Source organism: Carya illinoinensis, chromosome 1 (assembly GCF_018687715.1).
Source record: "Carya illinoinensis cultivar Pawnee chromosome 1, C.illinoinensisPawnee_v1, whole genome shotgun sequence".
Taxonomy (NCBI): Eukaryota; Viridiplantae; Streptophyta; class Magnoliopsida; order Fagales; family Juglandaceae; genus Carya; species Carya illinoinensis.
The window spans coordinates 39,949,952-39,968,247 of record NC_056752.1 but is presented as its reverse complement, the minus strand read 5'-3'; the positions used below and the strand labels follow the sequence as shown (position 1 = coordinate 39,968,247).

General features: G+C 39.5%; 2 protein-coding genes across 2 annotated transcripts; one reads left to right on the top strand and one right to left on the bottom strand.

The window, feature by feature from the left end:
• Positions 1 to 8,403: 8,403 nt before the first annotated feature.
• Positions 8,404 to 11,007, top strand: LOC122318661 (dynein light chain 2, cytoplasmic-like). The gene is made up of 3 exons (XM_043136225.1): positions 8,404 to 8,842; positions 8,977 to 9,082; positions 10,634 to 11,007. Exons 1-3 carry the CDS (start codon positions 8,669 to 8,671, stop codon positions 10,714 to 10,716), a joined length of 363 nt encoding a protein of 120 aa, XP_042992159.1. The 5' UTR covers positions 8,404 to 8,668; the 3' UTR covers positions 10,717 to 11,007.
• A 2,183-nt stretch (positions 11,008 to 13,190) lies between these two features.
• On the bottom strand, positions 13,191 to 14,287 carry LOC122318655 (FCS-Like Zinc finger 15-like). The gene is made up of 2 exons (XM_043136216.1): positions 13,859 to 14,287; positions 13,191 to 13,700 (listed from the first exon to the last, which is right to left on the bottom strand). The coding sequence occupies exons 1-2, from the start codon at positions 14,104 to 14,106 to the stop codon at positions 13,484 to 13,486; spliced, it is 465 nt and encodes a 154-aa protein (XP_042992150.1). The 5' UTR covers positions 14,107 to 14,287; the 3' UTR covers positions 13,191 to 13,483.
• Positions 14,288 to 18,296: the final 4,009 nt, after the last annotated feature.

Genomic DNA, 18,296 nt, shown 5'->3' with positions numbered 1-18,296 from the left:
GGACCTATGCGCCCTCTTTTCATGGCACCACAAGTTGCTAAGACTTGTTTTTTGTGTTTAGGGTCAACGTGGTCTGAGGACTTACGCGCCCTTTTTTCATGGCACCACAAGCTGCTAAGGTTTGTCTTTGGTGTTTAGGTTCAGCGTGGTCTGAGGACCTATGTGCCCTTTTTTCATGGCACCATAAGCTTCTGAGGCTTGTTTTTGGTGTTTAGGATCGGCGTGGTCTGAGGACCTACATGCCCTTTTCTCATGGCACCACAAGCTTCTGAGACTTGTTTTTGGTGTTTAGGGTCGGCGTGGTCTGAGGACCTACGCGCCCTTTTTTAATGGCACCACAAACGGTTAAGACTTGTTTTAGGTGTTTAGGGTCGGCGTGGTCCGAGGACCTATGCGCCTTTTTTTCATTGCACCACAAGCTGCTAAGGCTTATTTTAGGTGTTTAGAGTCGGCGTGGTCTGAGGACCTACGTGCTCTTTTTTCATGGCACCACAAGCTACATAAGGCTTGTCTTTGGTGTTTAGGGTCGAGCAGTCCCTGATCTTTCTCGCCATTTTTTAATGTTTTCTCCTGGTAACGTTTTTTCTCTGTACAGAACTTTTAATGAACAAAACGGAATATATTCATAAATAGCAATGTCGCAAACATGTAGACAAAAATAAAGATAAGGAATGTTTAAATCAATAAGTACTACAAGAATTATTGAAAAATTTTCTTCAAATGCTCTGTGTTCCATGGGTGCGGTAGTTCCTTGCCCTCGCTGTCTTTCAATCTGTATGATCCAGGCCAGTTGTTTGCTACTAATAGATAAGGACCTTCCCATCGAGGTCCCATTTTTCCCTCGCCTTGGGTAGTTACCCCACTTTTCTTCAAAACCAGGTCGTCCCTTTTAAAGGTCCCGGGCCTTACTCTTTTGTTGAAGTATTGTGCAGTTTTTCTCTTTTCTTGCAACATTCGAGCCTCGGCTATCTCTCTTTCTTCTTTAAGTAAGTCGAGGTATTCTTCTATTTTTTTGTCATTCCGATTACCAGAGAAATGGCTCATTCTATAGGATGGCAGCCCTACTTCTACTGCTGTAACTGCCTCGCATCTGTACGCTAGTGTAAACAAGGATTCCCCCTTCGGAGTTTTTGTTGTAGTTCTGTACGCCCAGAGTACCCCTGACAGCTCTTCCGCCCAATCTCCTTTCTTCTCCACGACTTTTTTCTTGAGGATTGAGAGTAATGCCTTGTTCGTCACCTCAGCTTGACCATTTGCTTGAGGGGTGCCTAGGGAGGAGTACTTTGCCTTGATCTGAGTCGAACTGGCACCTATTATCAGTTATAATACTCTAAGGAATTCCAAGCCTGCAGACGACATTCTTCCATAAGAATTTTGTCACAACTTTGCCTATGATCGTCACTAACGGCTCTGCTTCTGCCCATTTTGTAAAATAGTCGACGGCGACTATCATGAATTTAACACCACTTTTTTCTAGCGGGAAGGGTCCAACCAGATCTACCCCCCACTGGGCGAAAGGCCATAGTGCTGTTATTAATGCTAACTCATCTGGAGGGGCGTGCAGTATGGGTGCGTAGGTCTGGCATTTTGCACACCTTTTGGCGAACTCCCATGCATCCCTTAGAGCATTAGGCCAGTAACATCTTGCCCAGACCGCTTTTGTAGCCAAGGTTCTTCCCCCACTGTGTTTTTCACATATTCCTTCGTGTATCTCAGCCATGACATAATGTGCTTCTTGTGCGGAGATGCATCGCAGTAAAGGAACAAAGAAGTCTCGTTTATAAAGGATCGCATCGATGAGTAGGAACCTTGCTGCTCTTTTCTTTATCTTTCTTGCATCTTCTCTTGCTTCCGTCAATTTTCCTCCATCCAAGTACTCCACTATACTATTCGCCCAGTCCGGGCTGCTTGACCCCAGAACTCCTACTTCGATGCCCACAGTTGGAACCCCAACGACCCTTCTCTCAACTGGCCATGGTAGGGGTACCTCCTCCCCTCCTGATGCCGTTTGTGCCAATCTGTCTGCGACATTGTTGTCTGCCCTTGGTATCTGAGTTATAGCGAAGTATGAGAAGAGATCGCGTATTTCCAAAACTCGTGCCAGATATTTCTTCAAATTTTCGCCCTTTACAACGTATAGGCCCAAAACTTGATTTACTACTACTTGTGAATCCAACCTGGCGTCTACTTCGATTGTCCCGATCTGGGCGGCCATAGACAAACCAGCTATTAACGCTTCATACTCAGCTTTGTTGTTCGTTACTTTGAATGCCAGTGTGACTATGTAATACCACTCCTAGCCGTCGGGGCTCAGCAAATGTATTCCCAAGCCTCCGCCTATTCGGAAAGATGACCCATCTATAAACAATACACAGGGCTTCCCTGATGGCGTTATTACCTCTTCTTGGGGAAAATCTGAGAATTCTGCTACAAAATCCGCCATTGCTTGCCCTTTAATGGCTTTCCTTGGCTCGTGCTCTATATCGTACTCACTCAGCTCGATTGACCAACCTATCAGCCTCCTTGTACAATCTGGCTTCCTCAGTATTTTCACCAATGGAGCCTCCGTCAGTATCTTCACTACGTGGGCCTGGAAATAAGGACAGAGTTTCCTAGCCGCCACTTCCAAGGCAAATGCCAACAACTCAACTCGAGGGTATCTTGCCTCTGCTCCTCTGAGTGCTCGATTCACATAATATACCGGATGTTGCAAGGCTTCTTATTCCTTTATGAGGACGACTGATACAGCGTGCAGGGAGACTACTAGATACGCATAGAGTACGTATCCCTTCTCTGGTCACTTAAAAAGGGGCGGACTGGCCAGATATTATTTTAATCTTTTGAATGCTTCATCGCACTTCTCATTCCAAGGATGCACTTTCCGCAATACTCAGAAAAAAGGGAGGCACTTGTCTGTTAATCTGGCTATGAACCTTCCCAGGGCGGCCACTCTCCCTGCCAGTCGTTGAGTTTCGTTCAAATTTTTTGGCGACTTCATATTGGTTATGGCCTCTATCTTATCTAGAGAAGCTTCAATTCCTCTCTCCGATACGATGAAGCCCAAGAATTTCCATGATTGGACCTCGAAAGCACATTTTGATGAGTTTAGCCTCATTTTATAACAGCGTAAGACTTCAAACGCCGTCTGCAGATCCACAAGGTGCTGGGCGGGCTCTTTGCTCTTTACTAGTAGGTCATCCACATATACTTCTATGGATCTCCCAGAATGTTCCTTAAACATTCAGTTTATCAGCCTCTGGCAAGTCGCCCTTGCATTCTTTAGACCCAAGGGCATAACCTGGTAGCAATATAGCCCTCGGTCTGTGATGAAAGATGTTTTTTCTCCGTCGGCTACGTTCATTCGTATCTGGTTGTAACCTGAATACATGTCCATGAAGCTTAACATATGATGCCCTGTTGTAGCATCTACAATGACATCGATGTGTGGTAAGGGGAAGCTATCTTTCGGGCAAGCTTTGTTTAAATCTGTGAAGTCTACGCACATCCTCCACTTTCCGTTCGCCTTTTTTACCATGACGACGTTGGATAACCACTCTGGGTAATGGACCTCTTTGATGAAGTCGGCCGTGAGTAACCTTTCAACTTCCTCACTAATGGCAGCATACTTTTCTGCGTTAAATGATCTCCTCTTCTGTCATACTGCCTTGTGCATTGGGTCTATGCCCAAGCAATGCTCAATTACCTTGTTGTCTATACCGGGCATCTCTTCATGGCTCCATGCGAAAACATCCATGTGTTCTACCAACAACTATATCAGGGCTTTTTTATCGACAGGTGGGACGTGTGTCCCGATATGGGTAGTGGTCCCGAGTCGGTCAATGTGCAACGCCACGAGTTCCAGAGGTTCGTTGACTTCTGCATGCTGCTGAACCCAGTCATCCCTGACTTCTATATCTCTCTCGCAAGTTACCGCTACAGGGGGTGGCAGGGTCGGCAAGGCCCCTTCCTTCCTTGCCACCATGCAAACTTCCTTCTTGATTTTCTTCAATTCTTGCACATAACATTCTTGAGCCAAAGCCTATTAGCCTTTCGCCTCTCCCATGCTGCCATCTGTTGGGAACTTCATTTTGAGATGGTAGGTGGATGTTACCGCCCTCAAATGGTTGAGGGTCGATCTTCCCAATATGGTGTTGTAAGAAAAAGGGCTTTCACTACTAAAAATTTGGTCATCGTGGTTGCTGTCCGTGCTCCGATGCCTTCAGTTACTAGTAGTGTGATTGCTCCTACAGGTTGGATGGTGTCCCCTGAGAAACCCTTCAATGGCTTAGGGGAGAGCCTTAGTTTGCCAACATCAATCCTCATTTTGGTAAACGCTTCCCAAAACAGTATATCAACCGAGCTCCCATTGTCTACTAGTACCCACCTAGTTGTGTAATTGGCTATCACAATGGTTATTACTAGAGCATCGTCATGCGGATATATAATTCCTTCCCTGTCCGCCTCTTCAAAGGATATCACCATTCGCTCATTACTAAGCTTTGGTTGTTTGTGTACTCTATCCGCCACGAGTACCTCTTCATACCTTGCCTTTCGTGCATACACCTTTTCGGCTGGATGTGGAAATACCACCCCCAGCAAAACCTCCCGCTATGATCTTTATTTCTCCTATGGGCGCCCTGCTTCGATCGCCTTTTGGGGGCTACCTCACCTTCCTGTCTTGGCGGTTATTGACACGACGTCTTCTTTCCGGACTGAAACTCCGCCTTGCTTTTCCCCTAGTCTCCTGATGCCTTTTAGGTTTTGACTGCTCCGCGACCATTCGCTCTAACTTGCCGATTCTTGCTAACTCAGTGACTCTCTTTCTCGTGGTCGTGCAGTCCTTAGTCCAATGCGAGCTCGTCTGATGGTACTTGCAGTATCAATCGCCTGTTTTGCTAGGGCGGTGACTTTCCTTTTCTCTCTCCTCTTCCTGTACGCCCAGATTATTGTGCACCAATCTGAAGTTGCGATCTGACTGCCCTTCCCTCGCTCTTTCTCGTCTACTCAGATTACCTTCTTATCAGCCCGCCTATTTCTCCGTTCAACCGGAGTATCTTCTTTACAAGGGACCACCAAAGCTTGTAGAGTATCTTCTGCATGAACTCCCTGAGGGTGGAAGGAGTCTTCCGGGCCAACTTTGCCATGAAAGGACTGCATGACCATACTCCTCCTAAGAGGGCGGCCAGAATGATCTTCTCATCTTCATCATTCGTTGTTAAGAGCTCTTTATTGAAACGAGCCAAGTGGGCTTTTAAATTCTCATATTCCTTTTGCTTAACCGTTAATAGGTAGGCGACTGGGCGCCGACGTCTTCGGATAGGCATGAACTGGGTCAAGAACTGCTTTGCTAGTTCCTCAAAGCTATCTATTGACTTTGGTCTAAGGGTCCCGAACCATCCCCAGGCAGTCCCTTTCAGGGTCAGAGGGAAAGCTTGGCATGCAATCTCCCCTTGGAAACCGTGGAGCGTGATGTGAGCTTTAAAGTTTTCCAGATGATCTACCGGGTCCTTGGATCCTTCGTACATATCTATCTGGGGAACTTTAAATTTCGACGGGAGCAGCACAGCCATAATACGTGCGCTGTACGGCAGGTCTGTTTGGTGCAGCAGACTTTCCACCGAGGAAGAACCACCCATCCTCTTCGCAATTTCCTTATATTTTCCTGCCAACTCCTTTAACTCATCATGCATCCTTTCTTTCTTTTCTCGTTCAACATCTTTTTCGACCCTGCAGTGTGCTCCTTGCTCGCTGTGGGCGGGCACATCATCATCATGGGAATTGGTGTTCTTCTGTCTCAAGTCTTCATTTTCCTTTTGCAAGATTCTCATGGCCTCCAAAGCTTGTTTCAACTTCTCCTCTGCTGCTACTAGTCGCGCTTCCACAGATGATGGTCCGACGTCCATCGTTCGGCTTGCTACTGAGCGTGTTACAATTGGCATGTGAGAACTACGTTGAACCACAAGCATCCCACAGACGGTGCCAAATGTTTGGGACGTGTCTCACTTCCAATCTTTCACCGCTCGGCCGATCTCCTTTGATGAAACTCGAGGGGGGCTCCTCCTACAAACACTCTGATGTTAAAATCAGTTAAAAGATGATTATTCTTTAAACCTCAAATATTACCTGTATATATAGGCTTGTTTTCTGTACATATCTCGTTTAGGATTTATCGGAATAGATCAAGATTGGGATTTTGAATAATCCTATCGTTTCTTGCTATTTTTATCCTTCCGTTAAAGGTAGCGCCGTGTATATCTCTTTTTGAATTCCTCTTGGCTATCCCTCTATGACTTCTAGGCCCATATTCTGGGCTTCTCGATTTTTATGGTATTATGGGCATTCTCAGATATTCCAGGGCCCTTTGGTCAGGATGATCCCTCCAGGAAGAATATCTAGAGTTTGCCAAATTAGAGGAGAAGACTGTGTCAAGACTGGAGCTATAATCTCATTTTCCCTCATATGTACATTATAAGATGATTTAAGCATCAATTCTACACTCTTCTGCTGAATTTTAGTTCAATGAGAGCATATATGGAAGAGCAGACGGTGCCTAGCATTTTGAAGTTTGAGTTCGCGTTGCTAGAGTTGGCAGAAAAGGGAGGCAGTAAAGGAGCTGTGGATTTCCAATGGTTGGTTGAGCATTGAGGCCTTGATGTTCATATGCTGAAAACTCACATTGAGGTCCATGATATGGAAAAAAATGAGGTTGGTACAGCTCGGAAAATTTTACTTTATAGTCTATTATTATGTTGGTTGATTAAGTGGACTTGCTTCAGCTTATTGAGCAATGCAAATTTTGCATCCTCTCTGTGAAGCCTGAGCAGAGCATACCACATCGTGTCACTACAGAAATCCAGTCATAATTAGAAGTCATCGGTATTTGGCCTACCCATTGGGATATAACTCCTTGGAATCAAATATCTAATGGAGAAATAATTTTTAATCCTCTTAACGAATAAACTGTTTTTTCTACTTATACTCAATGATGCAGAATTACACAATTCTGGTCATTTGTGCCATGTTTAGAAGAGAAGATACAGTTCGTATTGCAGCAACTAGTGGCATCATTGATCTTATTATGGAAGAAAAGTAATTAAGAGATACTGCTCATTTTCTTTTCAAGAGTCATCTAGCCAAGCCTGCTGCAGCCAGCAAACTGAGATACCTTGCGGCCTGGGGGAAAGTCTCTTTCAAGAACCCAGGAGCTTTGTCTTTATCTGCTGGTTTTATTCCTTTTCATACTTCCTTTCCTTAAGAATTCAAACCATTTTTGTTGTTATAATTGGGTTGCTGTATACAGGCAAAGCTCAAAGAAGTGATATATCAGGGGCATGTCTTGATGGACCCATCAAGTGCCGTTTATTATATCTTTGATTTTCTGCTGCCTCGCTTGGTTTTTTTTGGGCAAGTTAAGTACTTGTTGGCTCTTATTAGCTTTCTTCTGAAGCTCAGTATCTGTGTGTATTTGTGCGCGCGTGTACGCTTAATTCCGTAGTTGACAGTTGATCATTTTGAACTTTGATTGAAGTAAAGCTCAGATTTTGGTTCTTATTATTGCATATTAGTTGATATTTGAATGCAAGGATTAGAATTCCACACTTCCATTAAATCACTATGTTTGCAGGACACAGAAGTTGAACTTAGAATTTGGAGTTGCATTTAAGCAGAGAGTAGCAAGGTCTTAATTGAAGAGCCTCTAGATTATCTTGAGTCTCTTGGATTCTACTTCTTCAGCCACATGGCGAAATTGGAGTTTCTGGTTCTTCATGGGCTTGTTTGGGTTTCTTCCTTTCACACGAGAATGAGGTATAGCAATCAGTAGCAGAATGATTGTACTTGAATATCTACTATTTTATGGAACTGCTGCAGGTAGGAAGGAACTTCTCTGGCGAGTCAATCTAAAGTGCTTTCTTGAAGATCCACAATATTAATAAATCAGAATTTCGAAGGTTTGTAGGCTTTTTCTCGATAGATTTTCCCCACAAAGCATCTTGCCATGGTGTTAAATATGATCTGCTCCATGTTTTTTCAAAAAACTGCAGCAGGGTTTAATACTGCTGGCACTGAGTTGGGGAAAGCAACAGAGACAAGGATGGTTAAAAGATTAGAAAACTTGATGCGAGTGACCGGAAACCCATGTGCTTTTTCACCAGAAAAGTAATAATGTTTTGGAGTCAACAACATTACTGTAGAATGGAGCCTTCTTGTAGTTCAAAAATACTTAGAGATTATATAAAAATAATTTTATAAATTTATGTAGTTTGATGTGATTTATGAAATTATAAAATTATTTTTATTATAAAATAATTTAATAAATCCTCTTCATTATATAAAATTATTATATATAATTTGCGTGAATTCAAAAACAAGAAAGAGAAGAGAAGAGGAAAAAGATATGATATAATTCATTGGCCAAAAGTGAAGTAATTTCTTCAATACAAAACTTTAGGTCTCCAAAATCAAATAATAAAAACAATAGACTATGGCCTTTCAAACTTTATTTTGAGGAGGAAATCCCAACTCGCATTCTCACCCACATTTAAAATCAGATCACTGCCCACAGCACAGTGAATTACGCTCTCGGACCGACCGAGCAGATAGCGCTGTTTTGTTGTTAACAGGGTCACGGAGTGAGAGGCAGTGCGGGAGCGTGGAAGCAAGAGGGAAAATGAACGAGGACGCGAAGAGGAGCATCCCTTCTGGCCTGACGGTGAAACCTTCGATCTCAGACGACCGTAAGCCCTCGTTGGCGGCGACTCCTCCTTCCGGAAAGCGCGTCATTATCAAGAGCGCCGACATGCTCCCCGACATGCAAAAGGAGGCCGTAGACACTGCCATCGCCGTCAGCTTCTCTCCGATACTCAAAAACTTTTTCTTTTTTTCCTTTTGAAAGAAATCTTTTACATTTATAAATTTGTGATTTTCTTCTTCAGTTTTTAAAATTCTGGTCTGATATGTGGGAATGGGAACTATTAGGCATTTGAGAACCACGGTGTTGAGAAGGACGTTGCAGAGCACATAAAGAAGGAGTTCGACAAGCGACACGGCTCCACCTGGCACTGCATCGTTGGTCGTAACTTTGGTACTCCCCCTTCCCTTCCATTATTTCACTTTCGGTTTCTTGGTTTTTGTTTTCTTCTGGGATTTTTTTTATAGGTATTTTTCTGGGCTTTATTGTGGTTTAGTTTTAAATATGATGATATGTATATGGAATCGTTTCGCGCTTCTTGTTTGTACTGGTCATTGGGTAATATTTGCTGTTCGATTTGAGTATAGATCTACTCTCAAAGTATCGATTACATGCTGGGAATGTGGTTGAATCTAGCCATATTACATTCCTGTTTATGTACTTTGCTTGCGTTTTTAATAAAAACGTGGAAGCAGCACCGAAGTTGATGGGTGACACCGAGCTGATAGTATTAGACTTGATTGGAAAAAAATTGTTTGATGCTTAGTTTAATGACAAACTACAGTAAAATCTCTAAACGCATTTGATCTCGGATTCAGCTCATTCTTCAGCCTTAAATCCCACTTATTGGCTGGACCTTGCGATTAATGTTGTTAGTGTCTTAAGAGTGGCGGTCTTAAGAGTGGCGGAAAGCAAGGAAAGCAAGTTCTGATCTTGATGCAGTTCATGAAGCCACGAGTTTCCCTTCTCTGTATAATATCTTATATATCGATTATGATTGAAAGCTACTAGATGTGGAGAGGCTTTTCTTGATATTTTTGGCTGAATTAATCGTAAAGGAAAGGAGAAATAATGCAATTAATTGCATTACTTGAAACTAACCAATGCTTGGGGTTGTGAGATAGTTCATCAAGAACATGTTAAGTATACAAACTTGCAGTTCAAGCCCATAGAGGAGTTGTGATACACTACCCATGCAATAGGCAGCCCATCATGTTGTGGGTTTCTTGTAGTATGTTTGCCTGTGTCTAAGTATTTTATTTTTCTAATACTCTGGTACAGATTTTAGAGTTCTGCATATGCAGTGCATTGTGTTAAGGCATGATAAAGAGTGGTATACCAAGTTCTGTTAGTGAGTATCTAAGCTAATAAAACATTCGGGCCATTCCTTGAATCCTGTAGTTTTCAAATGACTTGTACCATAACTTTCATTTACATGGACACTCATTTAAATTCAATTTCATATGTTGACTGACCATTATAAGATGCTGGTTCAAAGTGATATTAAACTGTCAAATATGAATTGGTGTTTTGGTTAGTTGGATTACTGTGTCTTCTAGATAACAGTTGGAAACAATTGTCTCTCATTGCTCATCTTCTTTGCTATGACATTTTGAAAGTTGAAACCACAAGCAATATGTTTCCTTTTAGCTTGTCTGCTTCTCAGGTTTCCTTTAGGTGTGTGGGGGCATTATGCTTGCTCCAAATTGCCTCGTAAGTTTTCTGCATTCCTCAATGTGCAATTCTGTAGGTTCAGTACAAACCTCTGGCTCCAAACGAGGACAGTTGCTTGATGTCTGCTCCCATGCGAAATCTTGGCTGACAACTACTAAAATAGCCATTTTTGGCATTTTTATCGTTTCTTAGTGTTGAATGTTTGGTAAACCTGGAACTACTTATTAAAAAAAAAAATCTTGTTGACACATTTACTTGTTTCATGTGCAGGTTCATATGTGACTCATGAAACAAACCACTTCGTTTATTTCTATTTGGATCAGAAGGCTGTGTTGCTATTCAAATCTGGCTAATTATCATTGTGATGTTGACGAAGATGGTAACGCCAACAATGACAAAATTTGTGATAAAGACACTATAATTAGAAACCGTACCTGTTTACCTTGTATATCTCGTACCACTTGAATTGGCTTGGAACTTTAGATACCCAAGCTGTTCTTGACTCGAGGGCAATTAGATGTTTCTGAGAAAGCTAAATGAGTCCCAGTTGCTTTATCTAAAACTTGATTAGCACATCGGTGCTCAGTGCATATCTATGTGATCTGTTCTAGTCCAATTTGAAGTTGGTATTGAGGTTGGATGAATGTCCCGACCTGTTCCGTCTTTGCTGCAAATATTAGTGGAAAAAGTAGCTTATAGGACTAGGAATATCAAGAACAGTGAGGCCAACGTAGTAGGATATCTGGATGAAAACTTCTCTGCCGCATTCCAGACTGTAGCATTGTTAGTTAGCTTGTTTATCAGAATGACAATGTTGTGTATGGCTTTGGTATTCCCTGATACACTGGATATTGAAGCTTATAGTTGTGCCTGGATCTTTTTCAATATCGTGTAATATTTTACATGGTGTCAGATTGCATGGAAACTGGCTATTCAATCTTTAATCAGAAGAATGCCTTAGGAAATTTGATAATAAAATGCCCGTGCAACTGGAAAAAAGTTTGTCTGGAAAGTCTTCAAACGTGCGACCGTGATGACGTTAAGTGAATATGTGACCCAACGCCAACAGGAGAGAGCTGGTGTAAAGTTTATTTGATTCGCTTTTGAAATGGAAGTTTGGGCCGTTGAATTTCTATAGGCTTTGCTTTGGATTTGGGACTTTAGGCTTAAGGAAATCATGGGGTGGGGGCGTCCATTTCGATTGACGACGGCTTATCTCCTATGTAAACACAGTTGACCGTTAGGGAAGTCGCTCAAAACCACCATAAACATACAAAGTTTGACTTGGAAAAAAGTTGCATTACTGTGGTGTCTTTGAAAGAAATGCAATTGCAGTGCTCTATCAGCTGAATGTGGTGTCTTCGAAGCCGGGGATTCAATATCATAGTTCAAATGGGGGCTGGCTGAATGTGGCAATGGGGTGTGTGTGTGTGTGTGTGTAGGAGAAACGGTTGTCAGCAAGCAGTCAGCTTTCCTTCTCTCTACTTCCTTTTTTAAGGGTATCTGATTTGGTGTAGCTTAAGAAGAAGAAGATATTATTCCTTTACTTGATGTAAAAGTGGCAAACTGAATCCTCACAGAACGAACACAATTCTCCATCTTCTCAAAGGGATTGTAAAATGCATCTTTACCCCGCGAGACGAACAATTGCCGCTTGTCTCTTTCCAGGAATGTAAGATGCAAGGTCTGAGGGGCAGAGCATAAAGACAAATAAGTGGCAACCCCTATTTAGTATTTATTCCTATTATCTAGTATGCCCCTCTCACTCTCTCTCGCTCTCTCTGTGCTCTTTCTAGGGTCCACGTTCCAACTTTCAATACTGCATGCCCACATCGGAAAGTATAGGATTCTAGGCTCCAAATTCCTGACCCCCATTATTCAATGTTCTGAACCATTATTCAATGCTCACCTTGTGGGCGATTTTCACCCAGAAAACGTGCATTTCTTGAATCTCTTTTTTTGGTTTATTGGCCTGACATGAAAGGATGGCCCTGGCCATATATGTATGGGTGTGCGTGTGTAGAGTCATGGTTGCCATCACATAATATCAGAGGCATATTGCCCCCAGGTGTGGCATATGTTCCGATCAAATTAAGCACCATATACGTTATGTTTTGGATCAAAATGTGAGGATTCTTGAATTTTGAGTAAATCCAATTGATTCATGGATTTAGAAACCAAAATAATTTGAAGTGATACCTCGGAAACGATCACTCACTCCTTGTTACCGTTACCTGTCACCTTTTATGATTAAAAATTGGGACTTGATTTATTTTTGTCTAATCAATTTACATGCCCAATATTAGCTCTGGTCCAGTCAAGAACGGGGGGTACCGGACATAAAGTGAACATAGGGTAATCAGAATCATTTCCTAGCATTATTGCAATAGACAAACAAGGCCTTACCAATTTCATGATAGATATGCATGCTGATGCTGCCATGTTCAACAAAAAAGAAAAAAAGACGAGCAAATAAAACAAAGCAAAAGACGAGAACAAATAGTCTAAGTTCTGAGGTAGCAATGCTGGGACCATGACATGTTTCCTTGGTACTACCATTCTTCATTAACTATTACGTAGCATCTTTCCTAGTTCCATTAAAACACTACTGTTCTTTCCATTGATGTCCCTAGACTTCCACCCCACGATTTTCACTGAAATGAGCATCCGAGGACACAACATTTAAGGTTTGCTCTGCCATCTTTGCATAAAGAACAAAAACCATCCAATTGCTCGTCCCAAAGTGCTAGCAAGACGATAACTTTCGTAAAGACAACCACTTTCTCTGATTTTAAGATTCAAAAATAAAAACCATAACCCAATCAACTAATTAAAACAGTTCATATAGAGTTTGAAAACCATTAATGCCCTCTTAACAATGACACAAAACCTACACGTCTCCACCGTTGTTTATGCAACAAAAACCATGGGCTCTCACACATACGTTGGGTTTTTTGGGTGAGGGGGGGGATAATAAGTCAAAAATGACTTCTTTGGCTTCATACTAGGAAGCAAAACAAAAGGACAGAGGATGTCAGAGTCATTACAAAACCAACCAAGGTTAAAACTGGAATACAAAAAAAAACGCCATTTTTCAGTTTAACAATTTTCCTTCTCCTCTCAGTACGCAAACCCTCCCGCTCCGTTTCTTGTCCCTTTGCGGTGATGATGAGCCGTCGAGGAGGAAGACGATGAAGATGGAGATGGAGAAGAAGAAAAAGACGAAGAACTGGGTTTCATGGCAGCCAATGAACAGTGGTTTTTGCGAAGACTCTCTTCCTCGTCCATAAAAATCTGCCTGCACCTGCACTCCACACTACAAAATGCCCTGTCTCCTCTGCATAATGCATATTACACCACAGATTATAGTACCCAAAAATAAAATCTCTAAAAAAAAAACCAACCCATGATGTAAAAAATAAACCATGAAAAACTCATAGATGGGAAAGAAAGAAAAAGATATAAGGCTTAGAAAAATCTGGTTTAGGGGCTTACTTGTACATGTAGATGTCTTTTCCGGACAAGAGCTTTTGGTTACATAGGAAGCACCGGTCAAGGAAAGTGGGTCCCGGAAGAAGATAATGGAGGTTTCTACGGGAGGAAGGAGGAGGAGTAAAGGGAGGAGGCAGAGAAGGAGAGGAGTTTTTTGTAAGCAACATGGTAGTCTTGTTGATAACCTGCGCGGGGGTCTTCCTGCTAACACCACCCTTTTGGGCTTCCAGTACAACACTCAAACCCGCCATATCTCATTCTATTATCTGTTTCTCCTCACTCTCCAACTCTCTCTGTGTGCAGTCTGGTGGTGGTGGTGGTGGAGGAGGAGACGGTTTGGTTGATGAAAATCTGAGAAAATTAAATAGAAGCGAGAGGGAGAGAGAGGCAGTGAAGGAGAGAACGGGTGGCCTGGTGGAGGGTGTGGTACGGAAGAGAGTGGTTTGGTGGGGCCCCTACAGCTATGGAGCAGTAATAAAAACGATTAGCGTAGCGAACGATTTGACTGCTTTTGTCGATCAACTGCCACGTACGCTCTTTAGCTTCAATTTCATTTTCTTTATTTTTTTTTTTTCCAAGTTTGTGGGTTATTTTGTCTGCTTGTGTTTACGTTTTTTTAATTAACTTTAAGTTTTCTAAAATTATTTATTTATTTTTATATCTTTCCTTATAATTGGTCACAATAACCCTTCTATTTTATATTTCGATTTATAAAAAATACAACTCTTTTTATTTTTATTTTTATGTATACTGTGCCTTTAGTTTTCTAGACAAATCTATTGGCTCGTTTGATCAAATTAAGAACCGAGAAGAACGGCTGTTTGACAATTTGTAAGTTTTGCAGCAAATAGCTAGCTAGATAGTTTTTATTTTATTTTTTTCAGACTACGAACATGGTGCTCCTCCCACAGAGAGAGGCCACCGAAATACTTATAGAATAGGTAAAAAATATTTATTTAACTATTAAGTAAAAAAATTAAAAAATAAGAACCCCCACCCGTCGGGCCATCGATGATCACCTTCAATGAAAGAAGTAATTCTATATAAATATATATATATATATATATATATATATTTTTTTTCTTGGGTTGTGTGATATTTATGTATCCAAACCAGTCAGAGTTAGAAGCTGTCTGGATTTGTTTTCGTATATTATTGTTTTGGCTCGGTGATGTTAATGTACATTCTGTTGGCTCATCAACCTACGTATATTAATTTATAATAATTTTATTTATCATCCTTATATATTATATTTATTTTAATATTTTTGTGATATATAGATAATAAATAAAAAAAATTTATTACTTATCATCTCTATATATATACTACACATTATATTTTTTTTATATTTATTCTTTTTAAACTAATTAAATTTTTCTATTTATTATATACATATCAAATATTTGGTAAAAAAAAATGGTGTATGGTTATGTGTGAGCTTATGTTTAGAATTTTTTTTAAAATAAATTAATTTAATTAGTTTAAGAAATAAAAAAATATATAATATTAAAATATATAAAATGTATACCGTGAGATTATGAATAATATAAATATGTAACGTGAAATGAAGAGCAGACCCCTCATCCTTAATTCCCACACGACGGCATGCATAAAACCTACGACGGCATGCATTTTGTGGACTGGTGGGTTTACAGGAGGACTAGGACTGAGATCATCCATGCATGAGACACAAGCCCACGTGATAGGCAACCCCAATCCCCCGGCAACCAACGAACGGCTAGCTAATTAATTAGCATCACTTCCTTTTTTTTTAGACTTAAGAATAATTTAATCACAGAATTAGAGTTCTAATTGATCTTGGTGCCCGCCCGAGGATTAATTAAATTAATCTCTCTCAATAAATAACATGCAAAGTTTAAAAAAAGTTGCTAAAAAAAAAAACAATTATTTGTAATAAATTATTTACTATAAAAATGATTAGTTGCAACAAGATATGTATTTTAATAATAAATTATCATTTTTCATCATAAATAACTATTAAAACATGTTTTTCTTATAATGATTAATTAGTTACTAAAAGTGATAATGAATGGATTCGTGATCGATCCACGTTATCATTAACATTAATCTTTGACGAGGATACGTAAATAAATAGATAATATTATTTCCTTCATCGGGTGCTTTTTAAGAACTTGATCAACTTTAATATTAATTATTTTTCTATATATATGTATACCCTTATCCAACAATCTAGCTAGCCCAACCGCATATATTTATATTTTAACTGTCTAATTGATATATTCCATGGTGTAAAGTGTCATGATTTGCATTAGGTTTACGGGAAGAAATATCTATGGGTAAACATTGGGACAGATGCTGGCTTGATATATACAACGTCTATGCAAATTAATGATAAGATTGTTTGACCCAGTGCGATAAAATGATTTGTCACGACAACTTGTTCACCAAGTATAATTGCATGTGTTAGATTGTCATGTTAGTACTTTAAGAAAATTAATGGGCCAAGTTGCAGGAAAGAGACTTTTGATAACACAACATGAATAATATGATCTAATTACTGCCCAAATAATATTATTTTTTATTTATTTGTTATATATATCACTGTGTACGTCGTACGACATATCACATATGCATACATTTGGCACCCAAAACTCAGTAACATTAATCGATAATTTTTCAATAATATATATTACACATATGGTAATGTTATTTATATATTCAATATCCTTATTTTATCATCTTTAATCACATTATGTATTAATATTATGATCATTTTAAGCAGTTTTTAAAATCAACCATTTAAATGAAAAATCACTTAAAATATTACATGTCAGTTTAATTTATATGATTAGAGATATTAAATTTCATGAAGAATGAATACACATATAGAGAAAAAATATTTATAATTATAAATTCTGTATTCGTTACGTAATTATTTTGAAAAAATGAATAAAATATGAAATTTATAGAAAAAAATTAATTTTTAATAATAAATATTATTTATTTTTAAAATAATTACGTAATATTTATATATTTTACAATTATATGTAAAATTATTCGTACATATATAAAAATCATCTTCGAACAACTGATATTATAACAGATATGTAACCATACATGTCCATGATCAGAGAACACGCACACACACATGAATATATATATATAATATATCCCATCTATACGTTTTAGCTTTTTTATTCAAAGTAAAAGCTTGAGAGGGAAGATCGATCCAATTATGAAACAGCTAGGAAAAAGGAAAAACCCCACGAAAAGATTAGCTAGGTTAAGAGGAAGTACTACTAGGGGAAGCATATATGGATGATGATGATGGGTGTATAAGCCAAAAAGCCTCTCTTTATTTGCATGACACTCGATCTAAAAGCAGCTTTTCCGAAACAAATCATTAAGACCGGGTTGCGGGGTTTGATAGCTACATTTTTAATTATATATAATTAATCATTTCTATACTTAAACCTACCTTTCGCTGTTATCCTCACCTGCAGTGATCTTTACGCTACAGCAGATCGAACTGATCATCATTCTAATCTTATCCCTATCACATGCATGGTATTGATCTTTATTGGGGAGTCATAAAGTTTTTTAGTTTAACCTATAATACACGCTTATTTTGATTAGTTCTTTGACGATATATATGAGAAAGCAGCACATACGTATAAGCTTGGGAACTCAAATAGATCGTAAATGTGATGTATAATTAAGGATATTGCAGCGGGCTTTCAATTTCATGTACGTAATTTAGTATTACTTGTCTGTTTTTCCTTATAATCATTATCATCTTCACGATCTTTCCGACCTAATCCATTATATGTAAGGGTATATACTCCATTAAAAAGCCTCTCCACGTACACCTTAGTTTTCTTATATATCAATGGATCATAGATATATGGAAATTATAATGCAGTATAGCAGATCAAGAAAGATAATGGGACAGGGATAAGCTCTTCAAAGGAGACCGATCGACCATGAATGAAACGAAGATTATAATCTGGCATGGGTATTGAAATTTGAACGATTTGAAATATAATAATGTTTACGAAGAATCAAGTTTAGTTTTGGTTCATTATCTGAAAATGATTTTTGGAGCATGTTGACTATATATTAAGAGTTTTGCTACATACAAGCACAGTTGCGCACTAATCTGTGTACCAATACTGATTTATTCATACTTAAAATTTAAATTAACACTATTTTCAATCAAATCTACTTTTTGATCAATCACATCATATTGGTGCACAGATTAATGCACAACTATGCTTGCAACTATATTTTTCCATATATTAATCCTTGGTGTCTGCAGGTCATTTATGTCAAAGTACTACGTGGTCGTATCAGCTAGCTAGCTAGCTAGGTTTCCGTATGAAACTTGCCCTCCCATCTCGATTCTTTGGATGAAGACAAACACGCAAAGTATCGCTTCAAGTACGCCGGCGGGGTTTTG

Excerpts from the sequence above, each read along its gene's own strand:
- LOC122318661 (XM_043136225.1), top strand. The coding sequence starts at position 8,669 with ATGAACGAGGACGCGAAGAGGAGCATCCCTTCTGGCCTGACGGTGAAA. Across the intron at positions 8,843-8,976 it reads CCGTAGACACTGCCATCGCC|GCATTTGAGAACCACGGTGT; the intron begins GTCAGCTTCTCT and ends GGGAACTATTAG. Across the intron at positions 9,083-10,633 it reads CATCGTTGGTCGTAACTTTG|GTTCATATGTGACTCATGAA; the intron begins GTACTCCCCCTT and ends TTTCATGTGCAG.
- LOC122318655 (XM_043136216.1), bottom strand. The coding sequence starts at position 14,106 with ATGGCGGGTTTGAGTGTTGTACTGGAAGCCCAAAAGGGTGGTGTTAGC. Across the intron at positions 13,701-13,858 it reads AAAGACATCTACATGTACAA|AGGAGACAGGGCATTTTGTA; the intron begins GTAAGCCCCTAA and ends TGCATTATGCAG.